At 43.4% G+C, this 25,441-nt stretch overlaps 1 protein-coding gene across 4 annotated transcripts in view; it reads left to right on the top strand.

The window, feature by feature from the left end:
• The first annotated feature begins 12,519 nt into the window (after positions 1–12,519).
• SNX19 (sorting nexin 19) overlaps positions 12,520–25,441 on the top strand; it is a 38,642-nt gene continuing 25,720 nt past the window's right edge. For 3 of the 4 annotated variants that reach the window (XM_039470882.2, XM_003923501.3, XM_074400881.1), the window contains exons 1-8: positions 12,520–14,725; positions 16,776–16,914; positions 17,850–17,950; positions 18,085–18,204; positions 20,131–20,261; positions 21,452–21,548; positions 22,028–22,208; positions 24,640–24,769. In XM_039470882.2, the coding sequence (XP_039326816.2) occupies positions 13,049–14,725; positions 16,776–16,914; positions 17,850–17,950; positions 18,085–18,204; positions 20,131–20,261; positions 21,452–21,548; positions 22,028–22,208; positions 24,640–24,769 (2,576 nt within the window). In that variant the 5' untranslated portion in view covers positions 12,520–13,048. The other variant, XM_074400880.1, reaches the window with a different exon arrangement.

Here is a 25,441-nt window from a genome sequence, read left to right as displayed (position 1 = left end):
AATCCAAGTCCCAGAACCTCAGAACACAGGAAAGCCCATTGTGTAACTCTCAGTCCCAGAAGGATGAAAGCCTGAGAACCTGGGAGGTGAGGGGTGCTGGCGTAAGTCCTTGAGTTCAAAATCCAGAGCGCCTGGAGTTCTGATGTCTGAGGATAAGAGAAGAAAACTGCACTCCAGCTCTAGGAGAGAGAATAAACCACCGGTTTGCTCTATTGGAGCCCCCCAGCTGATTGGATAGTGCTGGCCCTCATTGAAAGAGGACCTTCCCCACTCGGCTCACTGACTCACGTGCCAGTCTTCTCTGAGAATACCACCACTGACACATCCATAAATCATGCATTCCCAGTTCTCTACATAGTCCTTCATCCAGTCGAGTTGATAACCAAAATTAATCATCACAGAAGGAAAGTAGCCAGTCATGTGATTATATACAAAATGACAGGCTGTGTAGCCAACGGTTGGGCTAGATGGGCAGAGGCTTGGGTGGACCGTGATTGGAAAGTTGGTGACAAATAGGTGTGGGAAGAGACATGACAAATTGGGCTTCTTCAAAATTAAGAACTTTTGTTCTTCAAAAAATAATGTAAAGCAAGCTACAGACTGGGAGAAGGTACTGGTAAAGCACTTGCATGTATAATATAAAAATAATTCTAAAACTCAATAATAATTTTTAAAAGTCAATAAAAATAGGCAAAAGATTGTAACAAACATTTCATCAAAAATATATATACAGGTATCAATAAGCACATTGTAAGATGTTCAGCGTTGTTATTCATTAGAATAATTTAAATAAAAACACAATTGCATATTAGAATGTTTGAAATAAAAAAAGAACATATAAAAAAATGCCTCCTACCGAGTGTGTGAAAGACTGTGAAGTAACTGGAACCCTCATATACTCCTGGAGGGATTATAAAACGGTATAATTACTTTAGAAAACAGGTTATCAACCTCTTAAAAAGCTCAACACATGCCTATCACACCATCCTATCACATCACTGACAGGTACATGTTAAGTATCCCTTATTCAAAATGCTTGAGACCAGAAGTGTTTCAGATTTTGAATTTTTTTGGATTTTGTAATATTTGCATATACATAATGAAATATCTTTGGAATAGAACACACATCTAAACAAAAAATTCATTTATGTTTCATATACACCTTATACAAATAGCTTAAAATAATTTTAGACAATATTTTCAGTAATTATAAACACAAAATAAAATTTTGACTGTGTTCTAAGAACTGTCACGTGAGGCCACGGGGAATTTTCCACTTGTGGCCTCATGTCAGTGCTTTAAAAGTTTTGAATTTTGGAGTATTTCAGGTTTTGAATTTTTGAGTTAAGAATGCTTAATCTGTACTTTCCCGGCAGTAATGAAAGGACATCTCCAAAGGCTTGCACGGAAATGCTCACACCAACTTTATTTGTAATAAACAAGAACACAAAAGCAAGCCAATATTTATCTACAGTTAAAGAATAAACTCATTATCCTACACCCATACAATGGAATACTACTCAGCTGTAAAAAAAATAAACCGTTGATTCATACAACAGCATGGATGCAGCTCAGAATAATTATGTATGCTGAGTGAGAGAAGTCAGCATTATATGTGATTTCATTTATGTAAAAATATGGAAAAGAGAAACCAGTCTAAAGTGACAGGAAGAAAATCAGTGGTTGCCTGGGAAAGGGGGCAGGGTGATGCTGGGAGAACAGGAGGAAACTTGAAGTTGATGGATGCATTAGTTATCTTTATTGTGGTGATGGTTTCATTGGCATATATTTATGTCAAAACTTATCAAAGTGTGCACTTTAAGTATTTGCAATTTATCTTATGTCAATTATACCTCAATAGGCCTGTTAAAATATTTAAATATAAGAAAATAACTGAACAAGGGAAATCCTTCTAATGTTTCCCATTCAGAATAATATTTTGAGGTAAGAAAATGCCTCTCTATAATTGTTTGTTACTTGAAATCATGAATGAATATTGAATATTGGTCAATGTTTCTGCTATATCTAATGAGACAACATATGGATTTTCTCTTTTAATTGTAGGCGCTGATAATTACAGAGTTTTGTTTTGTTTTGTTGTTTTTGAGACAGTGTCACTCTGTTACCCAGGCTGGAGCACAGTGGTGTGATCTCGTTTTACTGCAGCCTCTGCCTCCTGGGTTCAAGCCATTCACCCACCTCAACTAATCCCAGCCGAGTAGTTGGGATTATAGGCATGCAGCACCGCATCTGGATAATTTTTATATTTTTGGTTGAGACAGGATTTCATCATGTTGTCCGGCCCGGTCTCAAACTGCTGAGCTAAAGTAATCTGCCTGCCTCAGCCTCCCCAAGTGCTGGGATTACAGATGTGAGCCACCATGCCTGGCTGATTACAGAGTTTTTAATATCAAATCACCATTGTATTATCTTTCTGTTCTTGAATACTCTGCTGGATTTAGTTGGCTAATACTTTGTTTAAGAAATGTTTACATCTAGCTGGATATGGTGGCTCATACATGTAATTCCAGCACTTTGAGAGGCTGAGGCAGGAGAATTGCTTGAGTCCAGGAGTTTGAGGCCAGCCTGGGCAACAACGCAAGACCCTCCCCCATCTCTACAAAAAATTTCAAAATTAGCCACCGGGCATGGTGGTGTGTACCTGTAGTTCCAGCTACTATGGAGGTTAGGGGTGGGAGGATCACTTGAGCCTAGGAAGTCAAGGAGGCAGCTGTGAGCTGAGATCACCCCACTGCAATCCAGCCTGGGTGACAGAGCAAGATTCTGTCTAAAAAGAAAGAAAGAAAGAAATGTTTGCATCTAAAAGTTGATGAAAGAGGTTAACCTACGCATTTTCCTTTTTTTTTTTTTCTGTCTTGTCTAGTCTTAATTTCAAGGTTGTGTTATGTTTGTAAGTTGCAAAGTATGCACTTTTTAAAATATCTGTATTTTCTTCGAGAGAGACCAAATTAAATGTTACTTAATTTCTCAATCATTGTAGATTTATTCAAACATCCTATTTCATCTTGGATTATTTTGTAATTTATATTTTTCTAAAATTTTTTTCTATTTTGTTTTAGAGTTTAAATTTGCTGCCATTAACCTATCCCTTTAACTCTCCTACATATGTAATTATGCCTCCTTTTTCAGGCTCCATATTATTTACTATTTATCTCTTTGTCATTCTCCATCAATTTTACTTAATTTTTTTTCATTTTTACTGGTTTTTGAAACAATCAACTTTTGGGCTTTTGATCTACTTTATATTATTGATTCTTCCTGAATTTATGTTTTCATCTAATTTCAGAAAATTACCTGCCAAAAATCTCTTTAAATTTTTATTCTTCTACATTCTCTTTATTATCGCCCTGGAACTCTTGATTATATAAATTTTAGAATTTTTATTTTAGCATCCATTTCTCTTCATTTTTCTTTCACATATTCAATTCCCTGGTTCTTTATGCTATAATTTAATTTCTTTCAACAAATACTGCAGGCCATTAATTTTTTTCTTTGGCTATATATAAGCAATTATTTAACACATATGTTAAGTGTTTTATTTCAGTAGTCCTATTTTTTGTTTATAGAAGTTTCATTTGGCTATGTTTTCAATCTGTGTGGGCATCTTTAACAATCTGTTATTGCTAGGACATACTTGTGTTTCATTCCTTTTAAGCTCATGCATGAATCTTCTATCTTAAGCAGAAGACAATTTTCATATCCACCGTCCTTGTGTTCTCAATCTGTTGTTTATTTCCTCTGATTCTGACTCATGTTAGCCTTTCTTCCCATAATTGATGGTCTTGGATTTAGAGCTCACATTACTTCATATTAAATTTGTGTTTATTTCATGGTCTTACACGAGAATATTATCTTCCAGAATGGATTTGCTTCTGTGTCTTCCAGAAGCTTGGAAATGCCACTGACATGGAACTTCTTCTTCCGCTTCAGGGACTGTGGTTCAAAGTGGAGTCAGGGCCTGAGTTTCATCTTCTCCTGCTGGAACAAGGCTCAGAACCTGAATTACAGATCTGCTAAGGATGTCTGTCCCTGGGGCCACCCTGCTCCTTTCATCTGCTCACTACCAACAGTTCCACCTTCATCTCAGAGTTGTTTTCTGTTTTGTTTTGCTCCATTTAATAATTTAATAGTTTTGCTTTTAGAGTGGAAGGGGATAGTGTACCTTGGACTTCTCACCTATTTTGTGTCCTCATCTGAGCCCATTAACTCATCAAAAACTGTTTCCTATTCGGTGTCTTGTTGTTCTGCAGAGGGAGGGGCTGTTCATGCGTTTAGTATTGTACACAGCCAGACGAGGAAGTTAAGCCTGGGTCTCCTTAGCTTGTAGTTCAGTGCTGTTTCCACTTTTGAATGAAATGAGAAAAAAAATTGGCGTTTAGTAACTATAGAAATTATTATCTTCCTTTTTAGAATCCTCATAATCAAAATATTACCAATCATATAACCCACAGATAGAAAAGAGGTCATATGGACTGAACCCTGTCCCTTCAAAACCCATATGTTGACGCCATAACCCCGGTATACCTCAGAATGTGCCTCTATTTGGAAATAGGCATGTAAATGGTAATTAGGATGAAATAAGGTCATGTGGGTGGACCTTAATCAAATATGACTGTGTCCCTATAAGAAGAGGGAGAGTCACCAGGGATGCATGTGCACAGAGGGAAGACAGTGAAAAGGTGGCCTTCTGCTAAGCAAGAAGGGAGGCCTCAGGAGAAACCAAATCTGCTGACACCTTGAACCTAGACTTCCAGCCTCCAGGACTGTGAGAAATACAGGTCTGTTATTTAAGCCACCCAGTCTGTAGCAGTTTGTTCTGAGCCCTAGCAAACTAGTATGGGAGCTTACTCAGTATTTCTCTTTTCTTTTATTCCTAGTATAATCTGTTACTCTTTTCTTTATGGGAAATTCAACCTATCCTTTAAGGCCAGTTCAAACATCATCTCTTCTGTGCAACTTTTCCTAATTTTCTTCCTTCCCATATTTTGACAATATTTTGATTATAGCACTTTTTACATTGTGTCAATATCTGTCTCTTGCACTGGATTGTGAATTCTTCAAGAAGAGAAACTATAGAAAGTCCATTTTAAAATTCCCAATATCTGGCTTAATCTTTGTGGGCTGATAGACGTGAGAATGACAGGTGAATGAAAGATACAATTTCTCCTTCAGATGCCATACTTTCTGCTGCCCTCTGGTGGCTATTTTTCTCCATCGCGGCACCTCAGTCAGGATGTGGAGATGCTCCTGGCAATATCCTAATTCTTCATGGATGCTTTCTGACGATTCTTTTATTTTGGTATCACCATACTTTCTTTACTCCTTGTATTAGTCTGTTCTCACATTGCTATAAAGAACTACCTGAGACTGGATAATTTATGAAGAAAAAAGCTTTCACGGGCTCACAGTTCAGCATGGCTGGGGACACCTCAGGGAACTTACGATCATGGCAGAAGGCAAAGGGGAAGCCGGTATATCTTCACAAGACGGCAGGAGAGAGAGAGTAAAGGGGGAGCCGCTACACACTTTTGAACAACCAGATCTCCTGAGAACTTTATCACGAGGCAGCACTAGGGGGATGGTGCTAAACCATTAGAAACTACCCCCATGACCCAATTGCCTCCCACCAGACCCCTCCTCCATTACTCAGGATCACAGTGCAACATGAGATTTGAGTGGGGACACAAAGCCAAACCATATCACTCCTTGTATTACATCACCTTCCAACTTCCTGATCATTCTTCTCATTGATCGAGAACTTTTGTACCCAGATCCTGGTCCTCTGTACCCTAACATTAGTGACTTCCATGCCCATGTAGATCATCCTTCTCCAAAACACAGACTCAAAATGTCACCTTCAACCCTAGCCCTAGATTATCCATATCCTACTTCAGGAACTCATCTGGCTACACCCAGACTTTATCATCACAAAATATTTTCATCTTTAGGTACACAGGTGCTGTCGTAGGTCACGTAATGCCCCCTTCCACCAAATACCTTCACATCCGGACCCCCAGAACCTGTGAGTATGTTGTTTTACTTGGCAAATGAGACAAAGGACATGACTAAGTTAAGGATCTTGAAAAAGGAAGATTCTCCTAGATAACTGGGGAGGGCTCAAGGTAATCAGAGGGCCCTTCTTTTATTTATTTTTTTTCTAGCTTGCTCTGTCACCAGGCTGGAGTTCAGTGGTGCAGTCTTCATTCACTGCAACCTTCTGCTCATGGGTTCAAGCAATTCTCTTGCCTCAGCCTCCTGAGTAGCTGGGACTACAGGTGTCTACCAACATGCCCCACTAATTTTTGTATTTTTAGTAGAGACAAGGTTTCACCATGTTTACCAGGATAGTCTTGATCTCCTGACTTCGTGATCCTCCCTTCTTAGCCTCTCAAAGTGCTGGGATTACAGACATGAGCCACTGCGCCTGGCCAATCACAGGGCCTTTCTAAGAAGTAGGCTGGAGGGTCAAGGTGGGAGACAGAGGTGTAACCATAGAAGTAGAGGTTGTAGCACGTGGGGCCATGAGCCAAAGAACACAAGCAGCCTGTAGAAGCTTGGAAGGACAAAAAAAGAGATTCTCTCTTAGAGCCTCCAACAGGAGCAAGCCCTCTCAATCCATTTTAGACTCCTGACTTTCAGAACTGTATGAGAATAAACGTGTGTTGCAAGCTGCTAAGTTGATGGTAATTTGGAAGAGCAGCTGTAAGAAAAAATACAGGCTCTGATGGACCAATCTTGAACCACAGGCTCTTACTCACTTGCTTGCAGTATAGCTCATCTTCTCCTAACAGTTGTTTCTCTCTCTCTCTCTCCTGGCTTCGTTTCCCTTCCCAGATTCCTAGACACTATGATTTTCCACTGTAACCACTCTCTTCCCAGGATGTCGAAGTCCTAACCCTTTCTCCTTTCACATCATCTACCCCGATACCTCCTGCTTGCTTCTCCCTTACACTGAGGATACTTGATATGGTTTGGCTGTGTCCCCATCCACACCTCATCTTGAATTCTCACATGTTGTGGGAGTGACCCAGGGGGAGGTAATTGAATCATGGGGACAGGTCTTTCCCATGCTGTTCTCATGATAGTGGATAAGTCTCACAAGATCTGATGGTCTTATAAAGAAGAGTTTCCCTATACCTGTTCGCTTCTCTTTTTGCCTGCTGCTATTCATGTAAGGTGTGACTTGCCCTTACTTGCCTTCTGCCATGATTGTGAGGCTTCCCCAGCCATGTGGAACTGTAAATCTAATTAAAGCTTTCCCTTTTGTAAATTGCCCAGTTGCAGGTATGTGTTAATAGCAGCATCAAAATGGATTAATACAGCAAATTGGTACCAGTACAGTGGGGCACTGCTGAAAAGATACCTGAAAATGTGGAAGTGACTTTGGGACAGGGTAACAGGCAGAGGTTGGAACAGGTTGGAAGGCTCAGAAGAAGACAGGAAAATGTGGGAAAGTTTGGAACTCCCTAGAGACTTGTCAAAAGGCTTTGACCAAAATGCTCTCAATGACATGGATGATGAAATCCAGACTGAGATGGTCTCAGATGGAAATGAGGAACTTATAGAGAACTGGAGCAAAGGTGACTCTTGTTAAATTTTAACAAAGAGACTGGCAGCATTTTACCCCTGTTCTAGAGATTTGTGGAACTTTGAACTTGAAAGAGTTGATTTAGAAAGAAAAGTAGAGAAAATTTCTAAGTAGCAAAGCATTCAAGAGTTGACTTGGGCACTATTAAAAGCATTCAGTTTTATAAGGAAAGCAAAGCATAAAAGTTTGGAAAATTCGCAGGCTGACAATAGGATAGAAAAGAAAATCCCATTTTCTGAGGAGAAATTGAAGCCAGCTGCAGAAATTTGCATAAGTATGGAGGAGCCCCGAAGTTAATCCCCAAGACAATGGGGAAAACAGCTCCAGGGCATCTCAGAGACCTTTGTGGTAGCCTCTCCCATCACAGGCCTGCAGGCCTAGAGGCCTAGGAGGAAAATACGATTTCCTGGGCTGGGCCCAGGGGCCTCGTGCTGTGTGTAGTCTAGGGACTTGGTGGCTGGCATTCCAGCTGCTCTAGCCATGCCAGAAAGAGGCCAATGTAGAGCTTGGGCTGTGTCTTCAGAGGGTGCAAGCCTCAAGCCTTGGCAGCTTCCACATGGTGTTGGGCCTGCAAGTTGCACAAAAGTCAAGAACTGTGGTTTGGAAAACTCCACCTAGATTTCAGAGGATGTACGAAAACGCCTAGTTGCAGTGGCAGAAGTTTGCATGGCCCTCATGGAGAACCTCTCCTAAGGGCAGTGAGGAAGGGAAATGTGGGGTGAAAGCCCCCACACAGCGTCTCTACTGGGCCACCTTCTAGTGGATCTGTGAGAAGAGGGCCACTGCCTTCCAGATCCCAAAATGGTAGACTGACCAACAACTTGCACCATTCACCTTGAAAACTCGGACATTCAATGCCAGCTCATGAAAGCAGTTGGGAGTGAGGTTCTACCCTGCAAAGCCACAGGGGTGGAGCTGCCCGAGACCATGAGCACCCACTTCTTGAATCAATTTTGGAGTGTTAAGATTTGACTGACCCACTAGATTTTGGACTTTCATGGGGCCTGTAGCCCCTTTCTTTTGGCCAATTTCTCCCATTTGGAATGGCTGTATTTACTCAATGCCTACACTCCCATTGTATCTAGGAAGTAACTTGCTTTTGATTTTGCAAGCACATAAGCAGAAGGGACTCGCCTTGCCCTGGATGAGACTTTGGACTGTGGACTTTTGAATTAATGCCGAGATGAGTTAAGACTTTGGTGGACTGTTGGGAAGGAATGATTGATTTTGAAATGTGAGGATGTGAAATTTGGGAGAGGCCGGGGCAGAATGATATGATTTGGCTCTTGGCTCTGTGTCTCCCTCAAATCTCATTATGAGTTGTCACTCCTACAATTCCCACGTGTCATGGGAGGAACCCAGTGCGAGGTAATTGGATCATGGGGGCAAGTCTTTCCCATTGTGTTCTCATGATAGTGAGTAAGTCTCATGAGATCCGATGATTTTATTAAGAAGAGTTCTCCTGCACAAGTTCTTTTCTCTTCTTCCCTGCTTCCATCCATGTGAGATGTGACTTGCTCTTCTTTTCCTTCTGCCACGATTATGAAGCTTCTCCAGCCACGTGGAACTGTAGGTCCAATTAAACCTCTTTCTTTCGTAAAAAATCAGTCTTGAGTATGTCTTTATCAGCAGCATGAAAATGGACTAATACAATACTAAACACCTTGGGAGAAAATAACTCAACCACATGTATTGGTGCCACTACAAATTTATGATCTGTAAGTGCAGCTAGGCCCTCAGCCCCACTTTATCTTTTTCTTTTTCTTTTTTTTTAAGATGGATTCTCTCTCTTTTTTTTTTTTTTTTTTTTTTTTTTGAGACGGAGTTTCACTCTTGTTACTCAGGCTGGAGTGCAATGGCACGATCTTGGCTAACCGCAACCTCCACCTCCCGGGTGAATGAAATTCTTCTGCCTTAGCTTCCCAAGTAGCTGGGATTACAGGCACACACCACCACACTCAGCTTATTATTATTATTATTATTATTATTATTTTTATTATTATTATTTGAGATCGAGTCTTGTTCTGTTGCCCAGGCTAGAATGCAGTGGCGTGATCTCGACTCACTGCAACCTCACCTCTGCCTCCCAGGTTCAAGTGATTCTCCTGCCTCAGCCTCCTGAGTAGCTGGGATTACAGACACCCACAACCACATCCAGCTAATTTTTGTATTTTTAATAGAAACTTGGTTTCATCATGTTGGCCAGGCTAGTCTTGAACTCCTGATCTTGTGATCCACCCACCTCAGCCTCCCGAAGTGCTGGGATTACAGGCATGAGCCACCATGCTTGGCCCCTGCTTTATCATTTTACCTGACCCTCAATAGCTCCTTTTTTATATCCCACAGCAGTAACTCCATATCATCACCTCTTCTCACTCACCTGCCCCATCAGTGAGCTTCTTTTGAGGAAGCCACCTGGTCTTCTCTTTTGGGAAAAAGTTGAAGTGGGGTGTGGGCTGACTCCAGCAGGCCCTACGTCATGGGTGCCTTGCTCTCATGGTCCCTGCCTGTTTCCCACAAGTGGGCCCCTGCCTGAAAGACCTTCCCTCTCTTTCCCCTGCTCTCACTACCCTACATTTCCTAAAATTCATTCACTTCTTTTTCATTTCCCAACCTAAGGGAAAACTATGAACCACCCCCTTCCACAGCTGACCACCTCCTTTGTGTTCTAATTCTATTGTATGCACTTCTTTCACAACACATCACATTATACACATGATCACGTTTCATTACATGCATCTATTTATGTGTCTCTCCTTTAACTAGACTGAGCGTCCCTTGAGAAGAATTATTGTATCTTATTTGTCTTGTTTGCCCCAAGACTCTAGCACTATGCCTTTAATGTTTTGAGAAATGAGAAAAAGAAAGAAGGCAGGATGTCTCCAGATGGTGAGTGGTGTGGGCAAGCCTCCCCACTCCACAAACACACACCAGGGCACATCAGTCCTGACTCTCACCTCCTCCCAGTGATTAATCTGTTTAGAGACCGAGGCCTGCCCAGACCCCCAGGCAGGAGCTCACACTTGTCCAAATGACAAGTGCATAGGCATGTCCATCAAACCTGCTTCAGAATCAGGAAGGCACTCTTGGCTACCTTGATGCTCCAGACCATCTGGTCAGGTGGCATAGCGCCCACTTGCAAGGTCACTTCCTTACTGTCCTGAACACTACAGATTATGCTGCCAAGTAAAGTTTCTCTTTGAACTGCCACAGGAAGTCTTCGGGACTAACCATCAGTAGTCCTTTCATCATTCACATTTCTGTTTTAGCTCCCAACTAGGTGGCAGGAATATTTCTCCAAAGCACTGTTGCCATTTTCTAAGTGCTCCTGAGCACATTAGAATGGTCTGGGAAGGTAGAGAGGGGCAGAACCCACTTCTCAGGTTCCTTTTCAGTGGGAAGGCAGGCAGCATGAAAAGATATGGACCATGAAAACACGGACTCACGTTCTGCCATCTCAGGGGAGTGCCCAGTCTGCTTAGTGGACACTGAACCTAAATCAAACCATTTGCCTTAGAAGTGATTAATCATAAACTATGGGTCACATCTAAATGATGCCTTCTTTTGTATTCAAAGGAAGTCCCTGCCTTAACAGTAGCAATGGATGCGAGGGAAAGCTGCAATGCACTTCTTGTTGGCACGGTTTTGGGTTGGGATTTGTTTGAAGATTCCTTTCAACATCTAGGGAGTAGTCCATGATGATGAAAGACTGCTTACAGCACAGAGAAGGTGGATGAAGGGCAACCATGAACAGCTCTGTGCAAATGATGCACATCCTCAGCCAAAGTGGAAAGGAGAGTCACACTGCAGGCACAGCTCCTAGGGCCCAAGGCGGATACGGATGCTGGCTTCACACAAAGCTGACACCAACGCTTTTTACACCTGGTCAGTGCTGCCAATATTTTGTCTTCCTACAGGTTCCTGCATAGACAACTGGAGTCAAACTTGCTAAAACCAAAACCAGTCCAACATAGAGCATATGCCAAAGCAAATATATTACAGGATTATCTGAAAGGACACCTCTACCTCTGCCTTCTCTTCCTATGTTTTTGGGAAGGATAAAGCGAGAAGAGTTGGAGGTGACTAGAAACCCTCATCCTTGAAGACTCAGCATAAAGGCAGCATCTCTGTGAGCCTCTCCTTAACCGTTGCAACCCACCGTGATCTTCCCTCCCCCTGAATTCCTATAAGATTTTGTCTTGTACTATATCACGCGCTGACTGGCATTATTAGAGAGTCAGGAGCGTTCAAAGCGCTGGCCTCCCCAATTAGCATGAGGTCCTGGAGGACAAGGTCTGCTTCTATTCGTCCGCCCTGCCTCTCACATTGAAGATAGCAGATGCCCAAAATATTTGATTGTTTCCGTAAAGCCACCAGCAAATTTGATTTTGTGGTACAGTATGTAAAATTTAAAACATAAATCTATCTCTGTATTGTTTTATGCCTTATATTTTGCAATTCCGGACAACAAATGAGGTAAGGCTGTGTACTGGGGACGCGCCATACGGGCTCCAGGGGAAAAGGGGTGAATGTTAAGACCTACCAGGCCCATGAAACTATGCCTCCATGGGATTGAAATAAACCGGATTATTGACAGCGTGCCTGAGCAGTAAGAAGCAGGCTTCATTTACTAACCAGAGCTGGGATGCGTTTTAAGGCGTCTGGAAGAATGGGTCTTGGCGGCGATTGCTGCAGGCGGCTGCGTCTCCCAGCCCTTCCGGAAGCTGCGCCCGCCCTTGGCGAGCACGCGCCCTATGCGCGCTCAGGCCCAGGCTCCGGCTCGGAGACCACCGCGCGCAGGTGCCGTCAGGGCGGCTCCTCGCCAGCAGAGGGCGCCGGGCAGCACTGCTCCTCGGGGCGCGCGCGGCCGTCCTCCCAGCATGCCTCGCTGCCGTCGACGTCGACCCGGAAGCTGTCTCCGGCGGTCGGCCGGCCGGCAGCCCTGAAACGGGCTGGATTGCGGAGCGCTGTCGTCCGGGTTTGCGGCGGCGGCGGCGGGCCGAGGCCAGCGGAGAGGACCCCAATGAGCCCATTTCAGGTCGGGGCTGAGTGTGGGCGCGCGGTTCCCGGTGGCGTGTGACCCAGTCCCGGCCGGCCGCCGCCCTCCGTGTAAGTGCTCGTGGGCCCCAGGGCCCTGCCCCGCCCGCCCCGAGCCCGCAAAGAGGCTCTCGGCGTGGGGCAGTATGAAGGCCGCAGAGTTTTCCTCCAAAGCCACACCTCGGCTGGAAGGGGCGAGTTCGAGGGCTCTGTTAGTGACAGCCGTGGGTAGACGCGGAGCTGCCGCTTCGCAGCGCCTGTAGGACTTGGAGGGCTTGGAGCCCCCGTTCCCTGAGCAGCACCCAGATCGCCCCGTATTCGAGACCCGGTGCATGCCCCCCTTCCAGACTCTGAAGTAAAATCTTGGCTGTCATCTGGGGAAGCCACCTTGTCCATTCAACCATGAAGATAGAAACAGTGCCACCGTTCCAGGAGACTCCAGCTGGAACCAGCTGTCACCTCAGTAACCTGTTGAGTAGCCGAAAGCTGATGGCCATGGGGGTCTTGCTTGGCTGGCTGCTGGTCATACACCTTCTGGTCAACGTGTGGCTGCTGTGCCTTCTATCTGCATTGCTGGTGGTACTGGGAGGATGGCTGGGCTCCAGCGCCACGGGAGCGGCTTCAGGTCGGCTGCACCTGGAACGCTTCATTCCGATGGCCACCTGTCCTCCATGCCCCGAGGCAGAAAGGCAACTGGAACAGGAGATCAACCGCACCATCCAGATGATTATTCGAGATTTTGTGTTATCCTGGTACCGTTCTGTGAGCCAGGAGCCAGCCTTTGAGGAGGAAATGGAGGCAGCTATGAAAGGGTTGGTCCAGGAGCTTCGGAGGAGGATGAGCATGATGGACACTTGTGCTCTTGCCCAGAGTGTTCTGACTCTCTGCGGTTGTCACCTGCAGAGCTACATTCAGGCAAAGGAGGCCACTGCAGGGAAGAGTGGTCCAGTTGAGCCTTCCCACCTCTGGGAGGCTTACTGCCGGGCTACTACCCCACATCCTGCTGTGCAGAGCCCCAGTGCTGAAGTCACCTATACACGGGGCGTTGTCAGTTTGCTGCTTCAAGGGCTGGTGCCCAAGCCCCACTTGGAGACTCGTACCGGACGCCATGTAGTGGTCGAACTCATCACGTGCAATGTAATCTTACCGCTGATCAGCAGGCTGTCAGATCCTGACTGGATTCACCTTGTACTTGTGGGTATCTTTTCCAAGGCCAGAGATTCAACACTCTGCCCAGCCAGCACCCCCGAACAGCCTTCAGTACCCACCTCTTTGCCACTGATCACTGTAGTAGAACAGCTTCCAGAAGGCAGAGCCCCTTCTCCAGTAGCAGCCCCAGTGTTCCTAAGTTACACTGAACCAGAGGGTCCTGCAGGCCCCTCCCCAGAGGTTGAAGAAGGCCATGAAGCTGTAGAGGGAGATTTGGGTGGAATGTCTGAAGAAAGAAAAGTAGGAAACAACTCATCTCATTTTCTACAGCCGAATATTCGAGGCCCCCTGTTCTTATGTGAAGACTCAGAGCTGGAGTCTCCACTGTCTGAACTGGGCAAAGAAACCATCATGCTCATGACTCCAGGCAACTTTCTCTCTGACAGGATTCAGGATGCCCTGTGTGCACTAGAGGGTTCACAGGCTCTGGAACCCAAAGATGCTGAGGGGTCTGAAGGAGCAGAGACTGAGGAAGGTCCAGTGACAGAAACAGAGACAGGCCTGCGAGTCTCCACACTGAACTCCTGCCCAGAGATCCAGATTGACACAGCAGACAAAGAGATAGAACAAGGAGATGTTACCACCTCTGTTACAGCTTTGCTGGAAGGGCCAGAAAAGACCTGCCTCTCACGGCCCTCATGCTTAGAGAAGGATCTCACCAGTGACATGGGCTCCCTTGAGCCTAGTCTGCCACCAGTTCTGCTTTCCTCCTCTCCACCTGGTCCTCTCAGCTCAGCCACCTTCAGCTTTGAGCCCTTAAGCAGTCCAGATGGCCCAGTTGTCATCCAGAACCTTCGTATCACTGGCACTATTACAGCCCGAGAGCACAGTGGCACCGGCTTCCACCCATACACACTCTATATTGTGAAGGTAACAGGATTAAAGCTGTGGGTGCTCATCTGGGCTAGGAGTGGGTTTGGAAAGCAGTCAGTGAAGCAAATGTTCTTGGGGAAGGGATGCTCTTAGTTTGAAGTGTTTCTTTCAGTAGGCATCTCTCTCTGTGAATGGTCTGAAACTAATGGGTAAGGCAGAGTAGCATTTTTTCCGTACGCACACAAACAATCCTGGAACCTCAGGGCTGCTAGAATGCTGAGGGTTATATTTTCAGTGGTTCCCAAACTTGACTGTACCTCAAAATCACGTGAGCTGCTCTTCATATGTACAGATTGTGACAGACTGATGTCTTCTATCTGAGAATTTCTAAGGAGGATTCAACATTATGACATTGTCAAGTAAGACAGAATGGAAGTAATTAGAACTGTATATGTGTGAACACACACACACACGTTCCTTATAGGCAAGTTGTAGAAGCGCAGGTGTCTGGTTATAAAATAACTGAGAGGAGCCTCAAAGGACTGGTATCACTGTTAACATTTTGTCTGCCTTTTTGTTCGAATTCTGGGTGTCGCTAGGCTATGCACCTTTCTCACATTTAAGTGTGGGTTCTGATTATTTCATCCTTTTTTAATGACTATTCCAACACTGATATTAAACAGTAGGGTTTTTTCCTCCTCATTAGCAGAAAAATGAAGCTGATGGATAAAATTTTTAAGTTCACAGTCTTTCTCCCATTATTTATTCTTTTTTGTTGCTGCTAGATTTTGACATCTGCTGCTACTTGAATATCAATAGTTCAATAGAAAACGGTAAAGTGAAAAATGAGAACAAAATAATATAGTTGGTATTATAATATAGAGTAGTTTGAAATTGGGTTTAGATTTTTATATGGGCATAGAACTGATTTTAAGTTGTATATTAATATTATACATTCTGATGGTAAATAATTTTCAGTTTATATGATGGAAGGAACCATAACAGTATTGAAAATTGGCCCTCAAGGAGCAGCATATTCCACAGAAACTCTCATTGTCCTCAAATGCTCCGTCCCTTTGTTCTTAGTTTCTTACACTTACTATGTGGCCATTGAGAGCCCCACCCTGAATTCCACCTGTCTCTCTTACCTGGTCTTCTCAGTACTGTTCGGAGGGACTACTTTACTCACATCAGCTCATAATGAATACCCTATCTGTCTCCAAAAAATTGTAAAGCACCAGCCACAAGTCCCAGCAACAAGGAGGTAGTATTTTCCATCCTTGCCCACGGTATACCTCAACGAAAAAACAATAACCTATTCCTAATGCGAAGGTGCACATATATACTTCCCCCACAGCACTTCATTGTGTCTTAACTACTCTGTCAAAAAGTGTGCCCCCTTGCTGAGTTCTGGTTTCCATGCTATCCGTGGTGTTCACTCTTTGGAGAACATGAGGTATAAGTCATCTTTTCCACATACCAGCCCTCTGAGCTTATGAAGACAGTGGACTTTGACTACTTTTAGCATCTCCATTTTTCATGTGACTTCTAATGATACAGATGATAGATACTTAGGGAAAAAATTCAGTTTAGCTCTAAGAATAACAATTAGGAAAATTAATCTGCCTGACACAAATACCCTGTAGTTTATTCCAGATAAACAAATGACTTTTATCTGCTGTTTGGATTATTTGTTCTTCCTTTAACTAATATAAATAATCATGGGAAGCATAATGGCAAAATGGTTTTCCCCTTACAATGTTTAGCCCTATAATTTAGAGGTGATATAGGAAGTATCATTTTTATGGATATTATGCCTTCTATTTGATATGCCTTTGAAAAATAGTTACGTAGCCATTTTTGTAAGTAAATAAAGTACGTGGGAGAGGTAGCTTTCAGATGAAAGTGGTGGTATGGAGCAGTGGAACTCGTCTCTGACTTTTTGAGCAGTTAGATATAGGAGGTTCTGGAACAGAACAGGAGCATCTCCCTCCCTTTGTTCTAAGTTTCTTACTCTTACTATGTGGCCATTGAACAATTAGTAAAGCCAGAATCGAAGATTGCTGAAACCCGGCTGATTGAGTCAATCAATTTGTTCATTGAACAGTACGAGACAGCCCTTGACGGTGAAAACAGCAGCGGCCTGCAGCAGCTGGCCTACCATACTGTGAACCGCCGCTATCGGGAGTTCTTGAATCTGCAGACCCGTCTGGAGGAGAAACCAGATCTACGCAAGTTCATCAAAAGTCATGAGTTTTCCTTGCTTCCACGTTGAGCCACCCTGATTGGCCTGTTGGTTTATGGGAGGGTTCAGGGAGGAGAATGCAGTTTCAAGGTTCTCTGCTCCCTGGGTTTGCTTCAGGAGTTTTGAGGTTTAGTGCTGGACAGCAGTGATCACATTCTTTCAAAGGCAGTCCTTTACTGCCAGATGCTTTGTTCTGCAGCCCCAGCTAGTTTAAGATTAAAAAAGAAGTGTTCACATTTCCACCTGTGCCTGTTAGTGTGAGGAGGTAAATTAACTTTTCCAGATTCATATATTGGTGGTTCTTAATATAAAATATTACCCAGAAGTCGTTGCCACCTTCTTTCATTTAACAACCAGATCTTTTTTGTGCTGTTTGACAACTCTCAGGCATGGGGGATTTTTTTTTAATGTAGTAAAGTTTCACTCTAAGAATGAGCTAGTAACTGGTTACTTTGTTTTTTAAAAATGGTGATGATTGCCAAAATAAACAGTTTAATAAGTGTGGGCATAAATCATACATTTTTTTTCTTAATGGCTAACACTGAGCCAACCTTGAAAATACGTGCCAGGTTCTCTTCTAAACACTTTAAAACATGTTAGCTCTTTTGATGCCCCCCTCAGCCTATGAGTTGGGTACTCCCATTATCCTCATCTAATAGAAGAGAAACAAAGTCAGAAAGATAACACAAATTACCGAAGATCATTGTTAAAGTAGGGAGTTGAGCCCAGATTTAAACTTGGCTAACTGGACGTTAGAGCCCTCACTTGTAACCACTGGAGTGTTGTATGGATCATATGGATTATGTGTATATTTGGAACTCCTGAAATTTTTTTTAAACCAAGGAAATATATTCAATAGTTCTGTTTTCTTTATACATTTTATATGTAATAGCTCTCTGAATGTTAAATGAGTGAATATTTTGGGCTTTTTTGCAGATGTGAAAGGTCCTAAAAAGCTCTTTCCAGATCTTCCGTTTGGAAACATGGACAGTGACAGAGTAGAAGCCCGTAAGAGCCTCCTAGAATCATTCCTAAAGGTCAGCATTCTTCTCTTTTGGCCTTGTTCTCATTTTAACCTGGGTGTCTAACCCCAGAACACCGAAGCCAAGGTGGAGAGATCTGGGGACTGGAATCTCTCTTTAAAAATTTTTTGTGTGTTTTACCTTTGCAGCAACTCTGTGCCATTCCGGAGATCGCTAACAGTGAGGAGGTGCAGGAGTTCCTTGCTCTGAACACAGATGCTCGCATTGCCTTTGTCAAGAAACCATTTATGGTCTCTAGAATAGACAAGGTACCAGCAGGGCCACTGTGCTCAGCTTTAGTTTTGATCTGTAAATGTGAAGGATTCATCAGAATGGAGGCAGCGCTTGGAAAATAAGAGCGGTAGGGTGTGGGAAGGGGCGGCACAGAGGCGTGAATAGAACATGGTCTCGAATTGTCAAGACCCATTGCCAAATATTGGTCGAATCGTCAGCTTGCGGAATCACAGGGAACAGCTGCTGGGAAACAGTGCCCCAACACTGTTAAGTGTACATATATCTCCTGGGGGTATTACATTGGTATGCTGTTGAAGGCATGTAAAGATAGATCTGTGTCTTCACAGATAGCTGGCAGGAGGGGTGGTCTTTTGGAGGATAAATGTTATTTTCAGTCTTGGGTCACCCAGGAAGAGAGCCCTAAGACAGGACACTAAGCTGGATTTAGAGTGGTATCATGGTTCTCCTTTACAGTACGGAGAGACTTGTACCTTCCTCAAGAGGTTGTCTCAGCACCTACGGAGATGGCGGAAGAAAGACATTTGTGTAGTATGTCAGAGCTTGTAGGCAGTGATTACCAACTGATATGAACGTCTCTGGGGCAGAAGTCTGAGGCTTATGTTTATCAAAAGTGGCATGTGTTTTATAGGGCTGGGAAACACTGACTCATTGGTGGAAGAGGAGCCTCCCTCTTTTCATCTGGGCTTGAAGCAACAAATAAAATGGAATTTCATGTAGTAGGTGTTAGGGGATATCCACTGCTGTGGAAACAACAACAGTCTAAAAAGGGATCGACTGGGTAAATGCCCAGAGTTCCGTGCGGATACCATTCATCCATTTCCACATCTGCCGACTGGATGCCTGTTTTGAGCCAGGCACTCTTCTAGCTGCTGTCCATACAACAGTGAATGAGAGGATGACGACCTCCCCCCCCTCACAGGCCACAGTTCTGTGATCCTGGAGAACAAGTTGTCTTTTCTAAGCTGCATTATCTAAATTCGTGCATCCTCAGTGTTCTTCCCCTGGGTTGTTCTCCCGCAGTCTGCACTGTAGTCTGTTGACCACTCACTTCAGCCTTGACTTGGCTATGCCAGCTTACTCCTTATGGAGGATTACCGCAAGAATTGGTTAAAGAAGGCATGACGCTGCTCTGAGCCAGCAGTGTTAATTAGCAAGAAGCAGCAGAGGAAAAGTAAATGTTTCATTCTGTTACTTTGATAGTTTAAGGTTTTGTTTGTACATTGTCCTTTTTAGCAAATACCTGTATGTCATTTTCCTATTCTTATTCTTAATCTTCAGTGAGGATTGTTTTATTTGGTCTTTATGAGTAGAGAAGTTTATATCAACTCCAGATAACCTTGGTTTTGACCTGAGTGATTTTTATTATTCTTTCTGTACCTAAAGAAGAGAAATTGCTTGAATTGATTAGAAAAAGTGATTGTTTGCTCTGTGTAAGTTACTCTACCTGTGCCCCTAAACTGTACTTTTTGTTTTTCATCATCATCTTCACTTTTCCTTTCTCTTTATAGTCCTACCTATGTACCGATGTACTTCCACTAATGTACATCTTGATGAAGGTATTAGCAATTTGGAAACTTTTTTTTATATAAAACCCTTTTTTATATAAAAAGAAAATTGAAAAATACATCACCAGCCCACAGAACTCTTAGGTTTTTATTTATCTCACTATTCATTTTGGCTTCTTTTCCCAAGGCATTGTTCGTTTTACTCCTCAAGGAAAAAGATATTTATGGTCATGGAAAAAAGGAAAGATAGTTGTCACTAAGTCATTAGCTGGTCTTCAGCCTTCGTGCTGGATAAAGCTTTGCTAGACAGCCTGGCCCCTCTCCTCGTCCTGTTGCGTAAAGTGCTGGGGAGCGGGGAGGGGCAACCGCTGGTTTGGCGATTTCCATCTGTGGATGTGGATGGCCTTGCTGACCCTGCACCTCTGACTCCTGCAGATGGTGGTGAGCGCCATTGTGGACACCTTGAAGACAGCATTTCCTCGCTCTGAACCACAGAGTCCCACAGAGGAGCTGAGTGAGGCCGAGACGGAAAGCAAGCCCCAGACAGAAGGCAAGAAGGCTAGCAAGTGAGAAGCCTCAATCACCCAGGGACCTTTCCCCAGTTCTCAGATTGATCCCAATCCTCAGCCAAAGCTCACCCTATTCTCAAGCCCTAGAAGAGAGGAGGTGGGTCAGACATACCAGTTTTTAGGCAAGGCTAGACCCCAGGCTCCTCAGTGCCCCACCCAGAGGAGCCTACAGTGCTGCAGAGACAGCACTGCTGAATGTGTGCGTTTGCCATGGGAACCCCAGGCCCAGTTGACCCGGGATGTTGGACTCCAGCATATGGATACTCTTATCTCTTTTCCTGGAAAATAGAGATGTTTCTTTCCTAGTAAGAATTAAGTCTTATAACTGATCTCTGTTTGCCATCATTTCTGGAAATCTTGGCTCAGAAGTTGCTTATATTAGCAATAAACAGGAAAGGGCTGGAATGGAAACCTGCAGGGCCTATTTTAGGAACTGGTTGACTACCATTACTCTCTCTTGCACTAGGGCCCAGCTGTTCCCTGGCAGCATTCAAAGCCAACATGTGGCCAGCAAAGGCACCACATGTACCCTTAATGGAAATTTCATATATCTGGATCCTTATGAAGAAAGAGCATCTGTTTGTGTGTGTGTCTCTGTGCTTATATTTCATGGTCCAGTAAGAACAGACTCGGCACCTAACCTTTTCTTAATGGGGCTCTTATTTTGAAGGATGACCATGATACCTGTGCTTATGAGTCTCTGTCCCTGGAAACGTTGATGTTATCACTTGCATCTCCTTCTCTGGTTTAATTTGGAACGCAAGGGGAATTAATGAATGTCCAAAAAGAATACACCATGAATAGCAATAATAAAAACTTGGTCTATGCCACCCGTCTGTTTAATCTTCAGCACATTTTTAATGAGTGCCTAGTACGTGCTAGCTAATCTTCTATTCTGTGGGAATATAACCATGATATAGACTGATTTACTTGGCAGAAGCCATTTGACAAGTGCACTGTATACATAGCTTAGTATATGAGTTGCCCTATCTGTTAAGAATCGCCAGAATATACATTGTTTGGGGGATTGTAGGGCCAAGTCTTTCCTGGCAGCTCTGACCACAGTAAGCTTCCCAGAATAAGTATGGATATTCTTGTTGTGATGTGTTATCAGTACTTATCAGACCTTTTCGTGGGACTCAAGACCATGAATTACATTCTGTTTCTGCTCTTTGTTTCTGTACCAGGTCCAGGCTGAGGTTCTCATCCAGTAAAATTTCTCCAGCACTAAGTGTGACTGAAGCACAAGACAAGATTATCTATTGTCTCCAGGAAGGCAGTGTGGTAAGAACCAAAACCCAGAGAATGTGAGGCAGAAAGATCTGAGATGTTGGTCCTGCAGTTAAAGGCAGTTGAATTATTCTCTAAAGCCAGAAATGTCCTGCTAAATAACTTAATTAACATTTGGATCTCTAACTTTAATGCTGAAAGTATTTTCTCTGAGTGATTTGGAATTCCTGCCAGTTCTGTGTTGGCAGGTTGGCTTCTCAACCACAGTGGGTTTGGGATAATGAATGACAAGATGAGAAAGAAGACTAGTTCCTGGAAAAAAATGGATGACCCAAAAATGTATTCAGAATAGTCCTAGGACAGGCCTGTTTTACCTGAAACTTGCTTAAAATCTTTCCTAAAGTAGTCATAGCATCAGCTGGGTTCTGTACCTGAGGTACTTACTCAGGGGAGAGGCAGGGAAACCTAGAGGGCCACATTTGCTCCCCTGCTATCAATATTCCATATGTGATATGCCACTGGCTATTTCTTAGGAGTCCGAGACCCTATCCATGTCTGGGATGGAATCTTTTATTGAAAAACAGACAAAGTTACTGGAAATGCAGCCAACAGAAGCCCCAGAAAAAGATCCGGAACAACTTCCCAAAGGACATGTGGACAGTTGCTTGTCAGATGCAGCTGTGCCAGCCCAAGACCCTAGCAACAGTGATCCAGGTGAGTGGCAAGGTCTCTGCTCCCATGGAGAAGGGAGCCAGGCAGCATCCACTTGGGGCTTGGGAGAGTTGGAGTTGGTAACTTTAATTTCTGTTCTGTCCAGCTGAGCATGCCATGTGTTGAACTCCAGTGTTGGAGGTGCTATGTTTAGACACAGAGATGGGTAGGAGAGAGTTGCCAGAGCAGAGCCAAGCAGCGGAGCAGGGCACAAACGGAGTTCTCATGCAGATAATATCGACAGGCCATTGAATTTATTTTTGACATGCTGTGGCATATCAGACTCTTGCATTTCTTTAGAAACTTTCTTTCCTTAGTGTCCGGGTTTCCTGGTTTTCTTCATGCCTTTCTTGCAGGTTCTTAGTCCACTCTGTTGGCTCCGTGAACCACCTGTCAGAGCTTGATTTTCAGCTCTCTGTTCTTATTCTACACACTCTTCCAGGGTGAGCCAGCTGTGCTGCTGGCTTCAGCTCTAATGCTTGTGTGGTGATGCCTTAAATATTGAATATTGTGGATCTTCACTTGGATATACCATAATGCAACTGATATGTAACATGTTCAAGATGGAAATTGTCTTTTTTTCCCCAATCTAGTCTTTCTTCTTTTTTTACTGCCATGGCAGATGATCCCAACTAGTTACTCAACATAAAGTAGAGAGGGAGAAAAGGTGAAAGCTCTACTTCTTCCTTAGAAGCATTGGAGGTAGAACAGTTTTGCCTTCCAGAAGAAGAGCAGATGTGTACTTTGTAGAAGAAAAATTCAAAGCCTTAGATATTAATTAGTATGTTTACTGAACTAGAACTTAAAACATGTGTATCAGTTCCATCAAGATAAGCATCTCCATTGAGAATAAAAGATCACAGAATGTTGGATTCAAAAATGGGGAAAAAGCTGATTTCACTATTCTTTCTCAGGTGCCCATGACCAAATCGCCTGACATCTCTTCTGTGGGCCTCAATTTAAGTCTGTGAAAAATAGAATTGACAGCCCCATCCCTTCACACATATCTCACTGTTTAAGTAAATGAAGTGATATGACAGTGAAAGCATCAGAGAACTCTAAGAGACTGTAAAGATGGTTGGGGGACGGGGAGCAGGAACACTGCCATAAGAATATCATTCCAGGCAAAGTCCACCCTGTAAATGTTGAACATGGTATCTCTAGAGGGAGGGTTTAGGCCTGAAATCCTTCTTCTATCTCTGAGAGACTCAAAATGCTCATATAGTTTTTAAAAAAAAATCTACCATTTTTTTTAAGACGACTAACTTGGTGGTGTACCTTGTTTGCGTTCTTATTTTTCACTGCTGTAACTAATTGTGACCACATGGTGGCAGCTCCAGGCAAATGCTAAACCTGACAGAATCACACATCCTAAGGCTTAGGATGATGCTGTCTCCCAAAGACTGCAATATCCCATCTTTGAGAAGATAATTAGAAAGCAAACAACATATGAGTTCCCAATGCCTCCTTGCAATACAAACAGAAAATAAAATATGTATTAGATGGCGTTCAAAGGGAAGTGTGACTCCGTTCTAGTAAACCTGTCCAAATCAGAAGTCATTCGTGTTCAAGGAGAGCTTGGGCAAGCTGACCCAGAGAATACCCATTGGTCCTATACTAACGAGTCATTGTCGATATTACTTATCATGTGAATCACAGCAGTAGCACCAGTTATCTCAGGTCCACTCTGTGACATTACATACTTGGAGGCAAATCAGAAGTGACGCTAGAAGCCCAGCACAATTTAAACAGCACATGCTTCCTTCCATAAAATACATTTGTTCAGGAAACCTTAGTTTAGCATGGGTATAAGCTCATTTGTGGTCCTTCTAGTCTTTGAAACAGGGAAGAATTTAGTAATGGTTACGACATTTTACCAGAGGTGTGTTCTTCCTAGAGCCACATGTTATCTCAAAATCAGACTGACGCCTCCTGAATCCTAACCCCACAGTTCTGTGTAACAGGTTTTTCAGGAAAGTGAAGGCCAAATTTTTTCCTGCTTCTGCCCATGGTATTTCCATAATGCTTTGTGGGGGCGAGTGGAATGCAAGGTTGGAAAGAGAGGAGGCCTTAACCAATGACGCTTAGTCATTGGTTGTGAGCTCTTATCTGGAGGAGAAAGTATTCAGCATCCTGGGGAAATACAGAAGAAATAGAAACTAAGTAGTCAAAATATATATATACTTCAAAAATCATGAAAACATTTATTAGGTGACAGTATCAGGAACATAAATAAAAATTGTAAAGAAATGCTTAGCCTGTCACTGAACCTGCTAGATATGAGTTAACTATCTCTTCATTTGAGTATAGATTGCAAAAATACCAGATGATTGGCCTGAAGGTAGAGAGACACAGGTGTCACCCAGTACATTGAAAGATACTTCTCAAGTATGGGTCTCTTCTGAGTTACTCTTGATGCCATTTTGTTCCTCAGGAGCAGAGACAGAGTTAGCTGACACAGCCCTGGATCTGCTCCTCTTGCTACTAACAGAACAGTGGAAATGGCTGTGTACTGAAAACATGCAGAAGTTTCTTCGTCTTATCTTTGGGACCCTAGTTCAAAGGTAAGATTGCTGAATTCTCCCTCACATCCGAATCTCAATTGCAGAGGAGGTGGATGCGGTGCTGAATTCTGCACTAGGAAGAGGAAACATAGTGTCCAGGGAATCTGCAGCCATAAGAGAATATAAATTCCTTGTTACAGGTGTTATAGGGTTGAAAAATGCCTTGAGATTATCAGAAAGCTTTTATTAACTACCTTGTTGTAGACGATTTGAAAGTATCTGGTTCTGTAAGACTTCTGGCGTGATGCACTGCGATGCAGACGCTGCCTGTGATCCTAAAATACTTAGCTGAAGCCTTCCTCCTCTCAATTCTCCACCCAGTTACATCCTCTAGCCGCACTGCACCTTTCACTTGGGTATGGTAGACATTTGTCTCAGCTGACATTATGTCATCACTGTGATGATAAACAATGTGAAGGAAAAGGAGAAAACAGATCAGTACTCTTAAAATAAAGATTGTTTTCTCTGACAGGGACATAAATATTCATAGCCGAGGTACATACTGGCACAAGATGGTAAAAAATAGAGGGAAATTTGGATTTGCAAGTTGGCTTTTCTAATCCAGGCTTTGAAATCCTCACACCATTTGATCTCCTGAAAGATTTGTACACAGGTGGAGTTTTTAGCTGCTGACTTTCTAACTGTGGAACTGATGTAAGCTTTGCTAACCTG

This window comes from Saimiri boliviensis, chromosome 6 (genome assembly GCF_048565385.1).
Source record: "Saimiri boliviensis isolate mSaiBol1 chromosome 6, mSaiBol1.pri, whole genome shotgun sequence".
Classification (NCBI taxonomy): domain Eukaryota; kingdom Metazoa; phylum Chordata; class Mammalia; order Primates; family Cebidae; genus Saimiri; species Saimiri boliviensis.
The sequence above is the reverse complement of the archived record's forward strand: the minus strand, read 5'-3'. Positions and strand labels throughout refer to the sequence as shown.